At 45.5% G+C, this 15,087-nt stretch overlaps 1 protein-coding gene across 4 annotated transcripts in view; it reads left to right on the top strand.

The window, feature by feature from the left end:
- Positions 1 to 15,087, top strand: part of tp53bp2a (tumor protein p53 binding protein, 2a) — a 33,925-nt gene that overhangs the window by 15,672 nt on the left and 3,166 nt on the right. For 2 of the 4 annotated variants that reach the window (XR_014625613.1, XR_014625614.1), the window contains 7 exons: positions 1,484 to 1,606; positions 4,187 to 4,311; positions 5,151 to 5,511; positions 7,921 to 8,672; positions 10,333 to 10,474; positions 10,654 to 10,787; positions 12,251 to 12,417. Coding sequence is in view for 2 of the 4 variants with exons in the window: in XM_084391902.1 (XP_084248028.1) it covers positions 1,484 to 1,606; positions 4,187 to 4,311; positions 5,151 to 5,511; positions 7,921 to 8,672; positions 10,333 to 10,468; positions 10,652 to 10,787; positions 12,251 to 12,417 (1,800 nt within the window). In the remaining 2 variants the exon portion in view is untranslated. Of the gene's footprint in view, positions 1 to 1,483; positions 1,607 to 4,186; positions 4,312 to 5,150; positions 5,512 to 7,920; positions 8,673 to 10,332; positions 10,475 to 10,651; positions 10,788 to 12,250; positions 12,418 to 15,087 lie in introns of all 4 variants that reach the window. The other 2 variants (XM_084391902.1, XM_084391903.1) reach the window with 1 other exon arrangement.

Here is a 15,087-nt window from a genome sequence, read left to right on the forward strand (position 1 = left end):
CTACATGTTTCTGCAACTTACTTCAGGTTCATGTGCGCGTCGGCTAGCTGAAGAGATACCGCGGCGATCTGGCACAATAATTCAGTGCACAGTAGGCTTGCTACGATAGTCGGTGTTACCGGTGTTACACGGTGTTCAGTCGCAACACCGGTTTCATCACTTGCCCACTGTGGCACAAAGAAAAAAAAAAGTTTAAAGCATTACAAATATTTAACGCAATTACGCAGTATCCGTTTTTTTACGGTCACCTAGCATTGTATGATCACGCTCTTATTAATGTGAATGATTTTAAACCATTCAAGCGAGACCAGACTAAAGAGACTGCGCTGTAAGTCCTGCCTTATATACACACACACACACACACACACACACACACACACACACACACGACCCACAGAAAAGACACGCGTCAGTATCAAGTTCTCTTTCGGGCTTGAACAAACCATAACACGAGTGTACAGCTTATGTACGCTCTACAACTGTCCGAATCCGCTCACTCGTTTTCATTCACACCTTCGAGTGAACAGTATTAGTGGACTAGCGTAGGGAATAGGCCTAACTTAGTGAATGAGGGTTTCGGATTCAACCCATGTTCTCAAGCAGTGTAAAATCAAGGACGCTGAGGACACGCTGACAGACAGGACCGAGCAGGGAATATTTAATATGAAACAAAGTCTCAACTTTCAAATTTGGTCAGTCAAAGAAAATTAAACAACAAATAGGCCTACCGTTGTGTGGCTCTTTAATGTGTCGTGACAGATTGCCTCAGTTAAAGCCAAGTTCAAATCCACCGACGTTAATATACTAACTCTCCTGACTGCTTTGTCGGACAGAAATGGTGGATTTTGATTGGTCAGACTCAGATCGCATGTCAATCAAACTCCCTGCGAAGGATGAATTGACGCTAATGTAAAAGTGAAAGTGAAGTGCACACTGCCGCAGCTTTTTATAAACGATGTAAAAATAATAATATTTACATCGCCCCCATGCAACCGATATTACCGGTGTTGTCACATGTCGAGTATCCGGTGGGAGAATATTATCACCGTCACATCTCTAGTGCGCTGAAGCATTTATGGTGCTTATAATGTGTTAATAATCGCCTTTTGTGGAGCTTAACAGTAACAACCTTGAGTATGCAGTAGGGATGTCAATTTACGTAAATTCCTATAATCCACCATTTTTTTAAATTAACGATAAAGTAATCAATTCATTGTTAACCTTAACCTTTTGCCGCTAGTCATCACGTTACTTAACCAGCACTTGCTTATAATATAAGGAATATGACCATCACTTAACAAGTGCTTTTACTGACATATTATAAGTGCTCTATTTTCATAGCATGAAAACATTTCAGGGAGTCCAGAAACAGTGACACTCGTTTAGAGGAAAACTGGAGCTTTGTCACGCTCGAACAGCAGCACTACACACTAAAGAGAGATGAACATGGGAAACAGCTTCATAGTGCTCTCTACTTCTGCAGGTCTGCCCTCAGCACAGGTGTCCTCAAAGCCGTCTAACTGGAGCTCGGCCAATGCAAAGTCCTCCATTAACAACGGGTCCGCCAGTCTTCCACGCTCAGTGACCCAGGCATCCAATAACCCAGGTGACCCTCCACACCCCTCACCCCACACACCTCACTGCAGCCGTACCGCAGAGTTAGGCCTGCTTACACCTGTGCTTACACCTGTGATTACACCTTTACACCTGTGCTTACACCTTTACACCCGTGTTTACACCTTTACACCCGTGCTTACACCTTTACACCTGTGCTTACACCTTTACACCTGTGCTAACACCTTTACACCCGTGCTTACACCTTTACACCTGTGCTAACACCTTTACACCTGTGCTTACACCTTTACACCTGTGCTAACACCTTTACACCTGTGCTTACACCTTTACACCTGTGCTTACACCTTTACACCTGTGCTAACACCTTTACACCTGTGCTTACACCTTTACACCTGTGCTTACACCTTTACACCTGTGCTAACACCTTTACACCCGTGCTTACACCTTTACACCTGTGCTAACACCTTTACACCCGTGCTTACACCTTTACACCTGTGCTAACACCTTTACACCCGTGCTTACACCTTTACACCTGTGCTAACACCTTTACACCTGTGCTAACACCTTTACACCTGTGCTAACACCTTTACACCCGTGCTTACACCTTTACACCTGTGCTTACACCTTTACACCTGTGCTAACACCTTTACACCTGTGCTTACACCTTTACACCTGTGCTAACACCTTTACACCCGTGCTTACACCTTTACACCCGTGCTAACACCTTTACACCTGTGCTTACACCTTTACACCCGTGCTTACACCTTTACACCCGTGCTTACACCTGTGCTAACACCTGTGCTTACACCTGTGCTTACACCTTTACACCCGTGCTTACACCTTTACACCTGTGCTAACACCTGTGCTAACACCTGTGCTAACACCTGTGCTAACACCTGTGCTAACACCCGTGCTTACACCTTTACACCCGTGCTTACACCTTTACACCCGTGCTTACACCTTTACACCTGTGCTTACACCTTTACACCTGTGCTAACACCTGTGCTAACACCTGTGCTAACACCTGTGCTTACACCTGTGTTTACACCTGTGCTTACACCTGTGCTTACACCTTTACACCCGTGCTTACACCTTTACACCTGTGTTTACACCTGTGCTTACACCTTTACACCCATGCTTACACCTTTACACCTGTGCTTACACCTGTGCTTACACCTGTGCTTACACCTGTGCTTGCACCTGTTTCCTCAGATCGGACAGCGATCTGATTCATCAAAACCACTCCACTTACACCTGCTCATATTAATGTGTTTTCGCAAAACGGATATAAATCTGATCTTCAGGTTCCGCACTGTATGCAGATTTAATGTCACGTCACTGAAAGCAACAGATCTGATCTGTGTTTTGATTTATCAGCTAATTTCACACTCAAATACGCAATAAGAGAGAGCGGCAACAGCATACTACAACAGTTAATGAAGCTGAGTGAGTGTTAAGCGTCTGCGACTTACTTTCACTTTGATTAGCGATCGTTAGCTTGATGAAGAGATGCTCAGCGGCTCATCTGTGGCGATGCGTGCTGCAATAGTGCCGTCATGTCTGGCTATAACATGACATATAGCCTATAACACGCTCTCACACGTTTATTTTTTAGCTTTGTTGGGAGGAGTAACTCTTACATATCGGAGGGCATTTACACCTGGTCTAAAAATAAAAAACACCTGGGGCCTCATTTATAAAACTTTGCGTAGGATTTGCGTCAGAAGTGGCGTACGGATGAAACATAGGACGTGCGTACGCACAGAAATATTCGGATTAATAAAACCGTACGCACGCACGTCCTACACAGTTTTCCCTTAATAAATCACAATCAATTCTAAATGTAGCGCAGCTTTTACGGCTTCATGTCACGCCCATAGTTGCCCATAAATAGTCCGTGAAACGCCCACAAGTTAATATTCATAATTTGCCACATCTTCTAAGAGCGCAAGATCAGCCATTGTGCGTCAGTACGCATTGTGATGGCATCATGGCATTTTATTACCATCCATTTGATTGCATCTGACAAGCTACAGATGTGTTATGAGGATGAACTGCATAACATGTCAATATTATTGCAGAACATATTTCACTTTTCTTTTTGCAAATATGTGTTAATTTGCATTTCTGGTGTAATCTTTGTTCGATTTTGTTTGTTTTACTCTGCAGATCGATCAAACGGGTGTTCGTGTAGGCTGTTAATTGTAAGACTTGTTGCTTTGTGAAGTCTTCATGTTATTTATGAGAGGCAGTATTGCCATTTCTTTTACACAACGGTCTACAGTTTCACACACTTTCACACACTTTCACGTGTTTCTTCCATCTGCCGACGGTGTCGCCATTTCTCATTTCACCCGTTTTTACGCCTGGGTCAGAGTTTGCGTGAAGGACCGCACATTTTCCCGTCAAGTTTGCTTTTTATAAATACCAGTTATTGCGTAGAGAGCGGCGTACGCCTTCTTTTGTGTGTACGCAACGTTTATAAATGAGGCCCCAGGTGTTTTCCCGATCGGATATGTATCAGATCACAGATCACGCATGAGGTGTCCAGTGTAAAGCTTAGCCTCTGCTACATGTGCTGTGAGTTGAAACACACGTGCTTGTGCTCCAGATAAAGCAGAGGTGCTGAAGCGGGACCCCAGGGTGCGCCCCGCCTCCATGTTTGAGTCCCTCGAAGCGCCTGCAGCTTCTCTACGCAAGAACCAGAGCAGCGAGGACCTCGCCAGAGACGCACAGGTACAGGACACACGTGCACACACACACATCAATACAGGACAACGTGCACACACACATATCAGTGTGTTTTACTATACACTACCGGTCAAAAGTTGGGAATGTGATTGCATTTATTTGATAAAAAAACAACGACGCAAAAACTATATATTTACTAATATATAGTGAAGTGTAATTTATTCCTGTGATCAAAGCTGAATGTTCAGCATCATTACTCCAGTCTTCAGTGTCACATGATCCTTCAGAAATCACTCTAATATGATGATTTGATGATTAAGAAACATTTATGATTATTATCAGTGTTGAACACAGTTGTGCTGCTTCATGTTTTTGTGGAAACCGTCAGATTAAAAAAAGAAAGAAATTGAGGCTTTTATTCAGCGCACACACATTAAATTGATCAAAAGTGGCATTTTTAGTGCTGCAAAGATTCTATTTCAAATAAATGCTGTTCTTTTGAACTTTCTGGTCATCATAGAATCCTGAACCATATTTTCCAAAAAATATTTAGCTGTGAAAACTGCTGTCAACATTGATAACAGTAAGATTATAATCTTATAATCTATAATAAGAATTAAGCGCAAATGAAAATTGCAAATAACTCAAATCCTCATATTAGACTGATTTCTGAAGGATCATGTGACACTGAAGACTGGAGTAATGATGCTGAACATTCAGCTTTGATCACAGGAATAAATTACATTGCTATATATTCACATAGAGAACAGATGATTTACATTATTGAATTCCAAACGTTTGGCCTGTAGCGCACAGTTTCTTCATCTCAATATGCCGACACCATCAGGTTGATATTTAAAAAGTGCCACTGATGTTTCTCTCAGAGCGCCGTCAAGAACACAGTCAAGGTTCCTCCTCCAGTTCCCAGTAAACCTAAACAGGCCGGCCTTCCCAAGACGGGCCTCAACGCCGGGACCTTCCCAGGCAAGAGTAAATCCACCCAGCAGCCGCCCACTGGTTCCCAGCATGCTTTACCCCAGGGCAGTACTCTACCCCTTCCCTCGAAGCCCGAGGCTCCTCCGGCCGCCACCGTACACCCCTTCAGTCCCGATCCTCCCGGGGCCAAAGAGGTCCTGCTGAAGCCCCAGATGCTGGCCACCAGCTCCATCTACAGCATGTACACGCAGCAGAGCGCGACGGGGGCGCTGGCCCGAGCACAGACCCGCGGCAGCAACTTCATCAGCGGTGAGTCCGGCACGCTTTCAGCAGGACATGCACTCATTTAGCAGACCGCTTTATCCACCAGGATTCGATACTATCATAATACTTTGGTGACGATACGACATGTATTGCGAATTTTTTTTTTTTTTTTTAAGAATTGCGATTCTACAAGTATTGCGATTCGATATTGCAATTTTTTAAACACTAACCCATCGGGAAAGTTACATCATTCACTTATACAGACTGTACATGATGTATAAGATGAGTCATATTTACAAAAACAATTCATCACATCTTTCTGAGTTATATTTCAGAAGCATCATACAGTCCTACATTCTCTTGAATAAATGATTCAATTACAAATACATTTTTTTAACAGTCACTTGTCGCCTCTTAGTGGTGAACCAATGTAAGCGCTCTCTAGTGTGTTCATGTTTTTACTCGCGTCTGAACAGAAGAAATGGAGATTTATAGCTCAAAGAAGGCGGAGCCTCAGAGCCACACCCACCTATTACATCATCACCACACTGACCAATGGGAGTTCTGCAGGTGTTTACCTGCCAAAGCGAACTTAAAGTCCCTGTAAAGTCTAAATTAAGTGTGTGTTCTGAGTTTGTCACACCACAGAAAAATGTGTTATTAGCCACCCAGCCAAATTTGAATGATCAAAAAAGCAGCCAAGTAAATAAAATAAGCTATCAAAATCTTGAAAAAATTAGCAGTCGTCTCTGCTCTCAAACACTGGGGGCGTGTCCGCTGGCTGCGCTGAAACCACGCCCACTGCCGATGATGGCTCCAGTTGTCGGCGCGACGGGAGGATGAAGGCCGAGGCGGGAGATAGTCGGCTCGGCCTCATTCACCAGTAACAGCGGATTATCAGTGAATCCCAGTTGTCTCCGACGAAAGTTTATAAAACTATCCCGTGTAAAATGATCATTACAGAGGCGGGTGTTGGTGGTGATCCTCAGCTCTCCATCAAGGTGGCTCTTCACAAAATTAATCCACCTCTTGTTCATATGATCGTTGTTCGGAAATTTAAATAAGGCGTGTCCAGGAGCTCAGGGGCTCCAGTGTGTCATCAAGTAGGGGCGTGTCCAGGAGCTCAGGGGCTCCAGTGCGTCATCAAGTAGGGGCGTGTCCAGGAGCTCAGGGGCTGCAGTGCGTCATCGAGCCCCCGTTTTAGCCCCGCCCAAAAAAACCGGAACACAGCAATGGTGAAAAACTGTTTAACGGTCTAACTCCACAATTCAGTACTTCACAGTTCACAGTCTTTGTAATATGTTTTAGCAATACATTTCTAACATTTATAATGTGTTAAGAATTGTTTTTAGAATTGCCTTTACAGGGACTTTAACCAGAAAGATCTCGATATGAACTCCCAATTTGAACTTTGTTTTGGCCTGATTTTGTTCAAAATGACATCACACAGGTTAACTCAAGATTTTGCTTGAAGTATATCAAAGCGTTCATCTAGCTTGCCATTGTGCACTATGAATATTGTTGGCTCTGTGACAAATTGCTTGTAGGTCACTTTGGATAAAATGCTTAAGGCCCGTTCACACTAATGCCGATAACGATAAAGATATAATTCTAAAAATCTTTCTCAATATTAAAGAATAACTGAGTTCACACCACAGATATAATGATAATGGCACAGAGAAACAATATCGTTGGAATCATCCAGCTGATGAACGACAAAAACATTGACAGCCAATCAGAATCCATCCTGCTGTAACAAACTCGAGTGTTTGAAGCGGCAGACAAGCACGATATCGTCCGCTGTGTGGACGCTAATAAAGTTATCTTTATAGTTATCGTTCTTGGTGTGAACGGGCCTTTTAAAGGTGCAGTGTGTAATATTTAGGAGGATCTGTTGACAGAAATGCAATATCATATGCATAACTGTTTTCAGTGGTGTATAAAGACCTTACATAATGAAGCGTTATGTGTTTATTAGCTTAGAATGAGGCATTTCTCTCTACACACACCGTGATATGTGCTTGTATTAGTGAAGTTTATGTTCTGCTTACATCGACATGTTTCTACGGTGGCCCTGAACGGACAAACGTGTTTCGTCACTATGTTGTTCTTCGTGTAAAGAAGCTTCAGCTAAAGTCAGCGAATGAAACACTGACACAATGATGAACAAGTCACAATAATATTCACAACAACACATCGTTTCACTGAATAATTAAGTAAACCTTATTTCTTAATTTATCTTTGTAAAGAAACCTCATTGTTTAACTGGCTACTCTCTGCTGTCTCAGACGACGACATCACTTCCTGTCGACCACCGTAACTTCTGTTGAGTGCAATTCACAACCTCACCACTAGATGCCGCTAAAATGACTTAGTGCACCTTTAAGAATGTAAAAAAATGTTTTAATTGTGATCATTTTTCTTTAATTTTTCATCATATTCCTGTCCATGTAGTTTACGGGAAGCCAGTGACGTCCACAGGCCAGCCGTCTCAAAACCAGCTCCCTGAGAACCCGTACCTGGACCCTCCCAGTGTCCCTGAGACCGAGAAGGACCACAGTCCTGCTCCCGAACCCCAGGAGCCCGAGCGCATTCCCAGACCCCTCAGTCCCACCAAGCTCCTGCCCTTCATCTCGAACCCCTACCGCCACCAGAGCGACGTGGACCTGGAGGCTCTCCGCAAGAGACTCTACAACGCGCCGAGACCCCTGAAGAAGCGCAGCTCCATCACTGAGCCCGAGGGCCCCGGCGGCCCCAACATTCAGAAGCTGCTGTACCAGAAGACCACTCTGGCCGCGATGGAGACCACAGCGAGTCCTGCGGGAGACGAGGAGAAGGAGACGCCGGCAGGAGCTGAAGGAGCGTCACTCCAGGGACCCAAACCGACAGAAACCGAAGCAGAGAGCGTCCCTCCTTCTCCTCCACCACCGCCTCCACACCCGGCTCCACAACACCACGCTGCGATCTCCCCTCCACCTCCGGCCCAACAACCCCACGCTGCGATCTCCCCTCCTCCTCCTCAGCCAGCCAGCCCTCCTCCTCCTCCTCCTCCACCTCCTCCTCCTGCTCCTCCTGCTGAGAGCCTCATTGAAGACTTCCCTCCCTATCCTCCACCGCCCTATCCCAGCGGAGCCGAGCAGGAGCCTCCAGAAGACACCTTCAACATGAAGCCACCGGAGGTCACCGGACAGGTTCGCTTTCCACCCGTAAGTCCCGTCTAGCAAACACTTGATATTGACATATATTTCAATTCAATTACAAAGATTTCGATTCACAGGCTTGCAATGTGATTAAATTCCTATCTCAATTCAGTTCAATTCACAGGCTTGCAATGTAATTCAATTTCAATTCCGATCTCAATTCAGTTCAATTCACAGGCTTGCAATGTAATTCAATTTCAATTCCGATCTCGATTCAGTTCAATTCACAGGCTTGCAATGTGATTCAGTTTCAATTCCGATCTCAATTCAGTTCAGTTCACAGGCTTGCGATGTGATCAATTTCAATCTCAATTCAGTTCAATTCACAGGCTTGCAATGTAATTCAATTTCAATTCCAATCTCAATTCAGTTCAATTCACAGGCTTGCAATGTAATTCAATTTCAATTCCGATCTCGATTCAGTTCAATTCACAGGCTTGCAATGTGATTCAGTTTCAATTCCGATCTCAATTCAGTTCAGTTCACAGGCTTGCGATGTGATCAATTTCAATCTCAATTCAGTTCAATTCACAGGCTTGCAATGTAATTCAATTTCAATTCCGATCTCAATTCAGTTCAATTCACAGGCTTGCAATGTAATTCAATTTCAATTCCGATCTCGATTCAGTTCAATTCACAGGCTTGCAATGTGATTCAGTTTCAATTCCGATCTCAATTCAGTTCAGTTCACAGGCTTGCGATGTGATCAATTTCAATCTCGATTCAGTTCAATTCACAGGTTTGCAATGTGATTCAGTTTCAATTCCAATCTCAATTCAGTTCAGTTCACAGGCTTGCAATGCGATTCAATTACGATCTCGATTCAGTTCAATTCACAGGCTTGCAATGTGATTCAGTTTCAATTCCAATCTCAATTCAGTTCAGTTCACAGGCTTGCAATGCGATTCAATTACGATCTCGATTCAGTTCAATTCACAGGCTTGCGATGTGATTCAATTACGATCTCAATTCAGTTCAGTTCTGACTTCGATTCATTTGTATATATGTATCCGGTTCAGTGTTTTTCTCCAGTAATCTCTGTGAACTGAAGCTGTAACTCTACAGGAATCCTGTCAGTCGCTGCATTACTGTAATATTACAGGTTACGATTAACAGCTGATCTCAATACAAACATTTAAATTACACTCAAGGCAGTTTTTTTTGTAATAAGTTTAATGTCGTAATTATGTTTCTACTCTAATACTCAAATATAAACATTTCATGATGGATTTATTAAAACATTAAATATTGAAGCACAGGTTAAGTAAAATATAATGAGTATAGTGCATAAATGTATCAAAATGTTCTTCTCTAGAGCTATTATTCTTTATTTTTCTATTTCTCAAGTTATTAACTATCGAGTTTATGGTCACTGAACGTGACTTTGTTCTCAAGCTGTTTATAATCTATATCGGTTAATCAAAATGAGAGTTTAACACTGAATGCTATGTGAGAGTGTGTGTGTGTGTGTATACAGTCTTCCAGTGACCACGCCCCCTTGCCCCAGGTGTTTAAACCTCCCCTTGCCCCAGGTGTTTAAACCTCCCCTAAGTATTATAATATGAAAGGCTCCAATTTATAGCAGCAAAGCGATTATTCACATCCCGCGCACAGCGTCTGTGAACTGCATGAGTGTAAGTGTGAGATGTGTGTGTTGTGTGTCCAGGGTAAGAGGACGAACCTGCGTAAGGCCGGATCGGAGCGCATCGAGCACAGCATGAGAGTGCACTTCAATCCTCTGGCTCTCTTACTGGACTCGTCTCTGGAGGGAGAGCTGGATCTGGTGCAGCGCATCATACACGAGGAAAGTCACATTTCACACTTCAAACCTGAACATATACTGGAAGAGCGAACTCAAAAACCACACGCTCACCATGACAGGACCAGAGTGTCACCAAACCAAGAATAACCAGAGCGTAGTAGTGGCAGAACCCTGACAGTAATATAATAGATACAATGAATGTTTTTGTGTTTGTTGACCCATCAGGTGGAGGACCCGAGTCAGCCGAACGACGAGGGCATCACTGCGCTGCACAACGCTGTGTGTGCCGGTCACACCGAGATCGTGAGATTCCTGGTTCAGTACGGAGTCAGTGTGAACGCGGCGGACAGCGACGGATGGTGAGACGGGCTTCACACACTCACACACTCACACATAGGGCTGTGCGATATATATCGTCTGCTATAATATCCTGATTGTTGTTTTAACGATGTGCAATCTGACATTGAGTAAATCCCTCACACACACCCAGAGAGTGCACGCATACTCTACATGTAGTCTTGTAGATTAGACTAGTGCGGGTGTGCATTTAGATGAACACTTACACAGCATGATTTACTCTAGATTTATATCATTTAATATATTTAATAAATATCGTACTAAGGGTGCATTGAGTAACTGTGTGTGTGTTACAGCAATTCATTGGTGTGAGTGAGAGTGTGAGAGAGTATGTGAGTGAGAGAGAGAGAGTGTGTGTGAGTGAGAGAGTGAGAGTGAGGGAGGGTGAGTGAGGGAGGGTGAGTGAGGGAGTGTGAGTGAGGGAGTGTGAGGGAGTGTGAGTGAGGGAGTGTGAGTGAGGGAGTGTGAGTGAGGGAGTGTGAGTGAGGGTGAGTGAGGGAGTGTGAGTGAGGGAGTGTGAGGGAGTGTGAGTGAGGGAGTGTGAGTGAGGGAGTGTGAGTGAGGGAGTGTGAGTGAGGGAGTGTGAGTGAGGGAGTGTGAGTGAGGGAGTGTGAGTGAGGGAGTGTGAGTGAGGGTGAGTGAGGGAGTGTGAGTGAGGGAGGGTGAGTGAGGGAGGGTGAGTGAGGGAGGGTGAGTGAGGGAGGGTGAGTGAGGGAGGGTGGGTGAGGGAGGGAGGGTGAGTGAGGGAGGGTGAGTGAGGGAGGGTGAATGAGGGAGGGTGAGTGAGGGAGGGTGAGTGAGGGAGGGTGAGTGAGGGAGGGTGAGTGAGGGAGTGTGAGTGAGGGAGTGTGAGTGAGGGAGTGTGAGGGAGGGAGGCTGAGTGAGGGAGTGTGAGTGAGGGAGTGTGAGTGAGAGAGAGAGGGAGTGTGTGAGAGAGAGAGGGAGTGTGTGTGAGGGAGTGTGAGTGAGGGAGTGTGAGTGAGGGAGTGTGAGTGAGAGAGAGAGTGTGAGTGGGAGTGAGAGGGAGTGTGAGAGAGGGAGTGTGAGTGAGAGAGAGAGGGAGTGTGTGCGAGGGAGTGTGAGTGAGGGAGTGTGAGTGAGAGAGGGAGTGTGAGTGAGAGAGGGAGTGTGAGTGAGAGAGGGAGTGTGAGTGAGAGAGTGTGTGAGGGAGTGTGAGAGAGTGAGTGAGGGAGTGTGAGTGAGAGAGTGTGTGAGGGAGTGTGAGGGAGTGAGGGAGGGAGTGTGATTGAGGGAGTGTGATTGAGGGAGTGTGAGTGAGGGAGTGAGAGAGTGAGGGAGTGTGAGCGAGGGAGGGAGGGAGCGAGGGTGCGAGTGAGGGAGTGTGTGTGTGTGTGTGTGTGTGTGTGTGTGAGAGAGAGTGTTTGTGTTACAGCAATTCATTGGAGTGTGTGAGAGTGTTTGTGTTCCATCCGTAACCCTGTGTGTGTGTGTGTGTGTATTCCAGGACTCCCCTGCACTGCGCGGCCTCCTGTAATAACGTGTCGGTGTGTAAGTTCCTGGTGGAGTCTGGGGCCGCTGTGTTCGCCATGACCTACAGCGACATGCAGACAGCAGCAGACAAGTGTGAGGAGATGGAGGAGGGATACACACAGTGCTCGCAGTTCCTCTACGGTGCGTTACACACACACACACACACACACACACACACAAAAGATTGTAGATTTAGGAGACTCTATAATAACTGACTTCAGTGGCCCGCACCACAACACCAGCACAGCTCAGGGTTTGATAAACCCATCACATCCAGCCTGAGTACAAACATTACATGTAGGAGAATCTTTTGTTTGTTGCTAGTAATAACTCCAGCATTACATATGACACTTCTAAACTCAACTCAAGCGTCCTCAGCGGTGTGTGTGTGTTTGAGCGCTGTGTTTGAGTGTGTGTTTGAGCGCTGTGTTCTCGTGTGTGTTTGAGCACTGTGTTCTCGTGTGTGTTTGACTGCTGTGTTCTCGTGTGTGTTTGACTGCTGTGTTCTCGTGTGTGTGTGTGTGTGTGTGTTTGACTGCTGTGTTCTCGTGTGTGTTTGAGCGCTGTGTTCTCGTGTGTGTTTGACTGCTGTGTTCTCGTGTGTGTTTGAGCGCTGTGTTCTCGTGTGTGTTTGAGCGCTGTGTTCTCGTGTGTGTTTGACTGCTGTGTTCTCGTGTGTGTTTGACTGCTGTGTTCTCGTGTGTGTGTGTGTGTGTGTTTGACTGCTGTGTTCTCGTGTGTGTTTGAGCGCTGTGTTCTCGTGTGTGTTTGACTGCTGTGTTCTCGTGTGTGTGTGTGTGTGTGTTTGACTGCTGTGTTCTCGTGTGTGTTTGAGCGCTGTGTTCTCGTGTGTGTTTGACTGCTGTGTTCTCGTGTGTGTGTGTGTGTGTGTTTGACTGCTGTGTTCTCGTGTGTGTTTGAGCGCTGTGTTCTCGTGTGTGTTTGACTGCTGTGTTCTCGTGTGTGTGTGTGTGTGTTTGACTGCTGTGTTCTCGTGTGTGTTTGAGCGCTGTGTTCTCGTGTGTGTTTGACTGCTGTGTTCTCGTGTGTGTGTGTGTGTGTTTGACTGCTGTGTTCTCGTGTGTGTTGTGTGTGTTTGACTGCTGTGTTCTCGTGTGTGTTGTGTGTGTTTGAGCGCTGTTCTCGTGTGTGTGTTTGACTGCTGTGTTCTTATGTGTGTTTGACTGCTGTGTTCTCGTGTGTGTGTTTGACTGCTGTGCTCTCGTGTGTGTTTGAGCGCTGTGTTCTCGTGTGTGTTTGACTGCTGTGTTCTTATGTGTGTTTGACTGCTGTGTTCTCGTGTGTGTTTGAGCGCTGTTCTCGTGTGTGTGTTTGACTGCTGTGTTCTTATGTGTGTTTGACTGCTGTGTTCTCGTGTGTGTGTGTGTGTGTGTGTGTGTTTGAGTGCTGTGTTCTCGTGTGTGTTCTCGTGTGTGTTTGAGTGCTGTGTTCTCGTGTGTGTTTGACTGCTGTGCTCTCGTGTGTGTTGTGTGTTTGACTGCTGTGTTCTTATGTGTGTTTGACTGCTGTGTTCTCGTGTGTGTGTGTGTGTGTGTGTGTGTGTTTGAGTGCTGTGTTCTCGTGTGTGTTTGACTGCTGTGTTCTTATGTGTGTTTGACTGCTGTGTTCTCGTGTGTGTTTGAGCGCTGTTCTCGTGTGTGTGTTTGACTGCTGTGTTCTTATGTGTGTTTGACTGCTGTGTTCTCGTGTGTGTGTGTGTGTGTGTGTTTGAGTGCTGTGTTCTCGTGTGTGTTCTCGTGTGTGTTTGAGTGCTGTGTTCTCGTGTGTGTTTGACTGCTGTGCTCTCGTGTGTGTTGTGTGTTTGACTGCTGTGTTCTTATGTGTGTTTGACTGCTGTGTTCTCGTGTGTGTGTGTGTGTGTGTGTGTGTGTTTGAGTGCTGTGTTCTCGTGTGTGTTTGACTGCTGTGTTCTCGTGTGTGTTCTCGTGTGTGTTTGACTGCTGTGCTCTCGTGTGTGTTTGACTGCTGTGTTCTTATGTGTGTTTGACTGCTGTGTTCTCGTGTGTGTTTGAGCGCTGTTCTCGTGTGTGTGTTTGACTGCTGTGTTCTTATGTGTGTTTGACTGCTGTGTTCTCGTGTGTGTGTGTGTGTGTGTGTGTGTGTGTGTGTGTGTGTTTGAGTGCTGTGTTCTCGTGTGTGTTTGACTGCTGTGTTCTCGTGTGTGTTCTCGTGTGTGTTTGAGTGCTGTGTTCTCGTGTGTGTTTGACTGCTGTGCTCTCGTGTGTGTTGTGTGTTTGACTGCTGTGTTCTCATGTGTGTTTGAGTGCTGTGTTCTCATGTGTGTTTGAGTGTGTGTTTGACTGCTGTGTTCTTATGTGTGTTTGACTGCTGTGTTCTTATGTGTGTTTGACTGCTGTGTTCTCGTGTGTGTGTGTGTGTGTGTGTTTGAGTGCTGTGTTCTCGTGTGTGTGTGTGTGTGTGTGTTTGAGTGCTGTGTTCTCGTGTGTGTTTGACTGCTGTGCTCTCGTGTGTGTTTGACTGCTGTGTTCTCGTGTGTGTGTGTGTGTGTGTGTTTGACTGCTGTGTTCTCGTGTGTGTGTGTGTGTGTGTGTTTGACTGCTGTGTTCTCGTGTGTGTGTGTGTGTGTGTTTGAGTGCTGTGTTCTCGTGTGTGTTTGACTGCTGTGCTCTCGTGTGTGTTTGACTGCTGTGTTCTCATGTGTGTTTGAGTGCTGTGCTCTCGTGTGTGTTTGACTGCTGTGTTCTCGTGTGTGTTTGACTGCTGTGTTCTCGTGTGTGTGTTTGACTGCTGTGTTCTCGTGTGTGTGTTTGACTGCTGTGTTCTCGTGTG

This window comes from Rutilus rutilus, assembly GCF_951802725.1.
Source record: "Rutilus rutilus genome assembly, chromosome: 20".
NCBI classification, from domain to species: Eukaryota; Metazoa; Chordata; class Actinopteri; order Cypriniformes; family Leuciscidae; genus Rutilus; species Rutilus rutilus.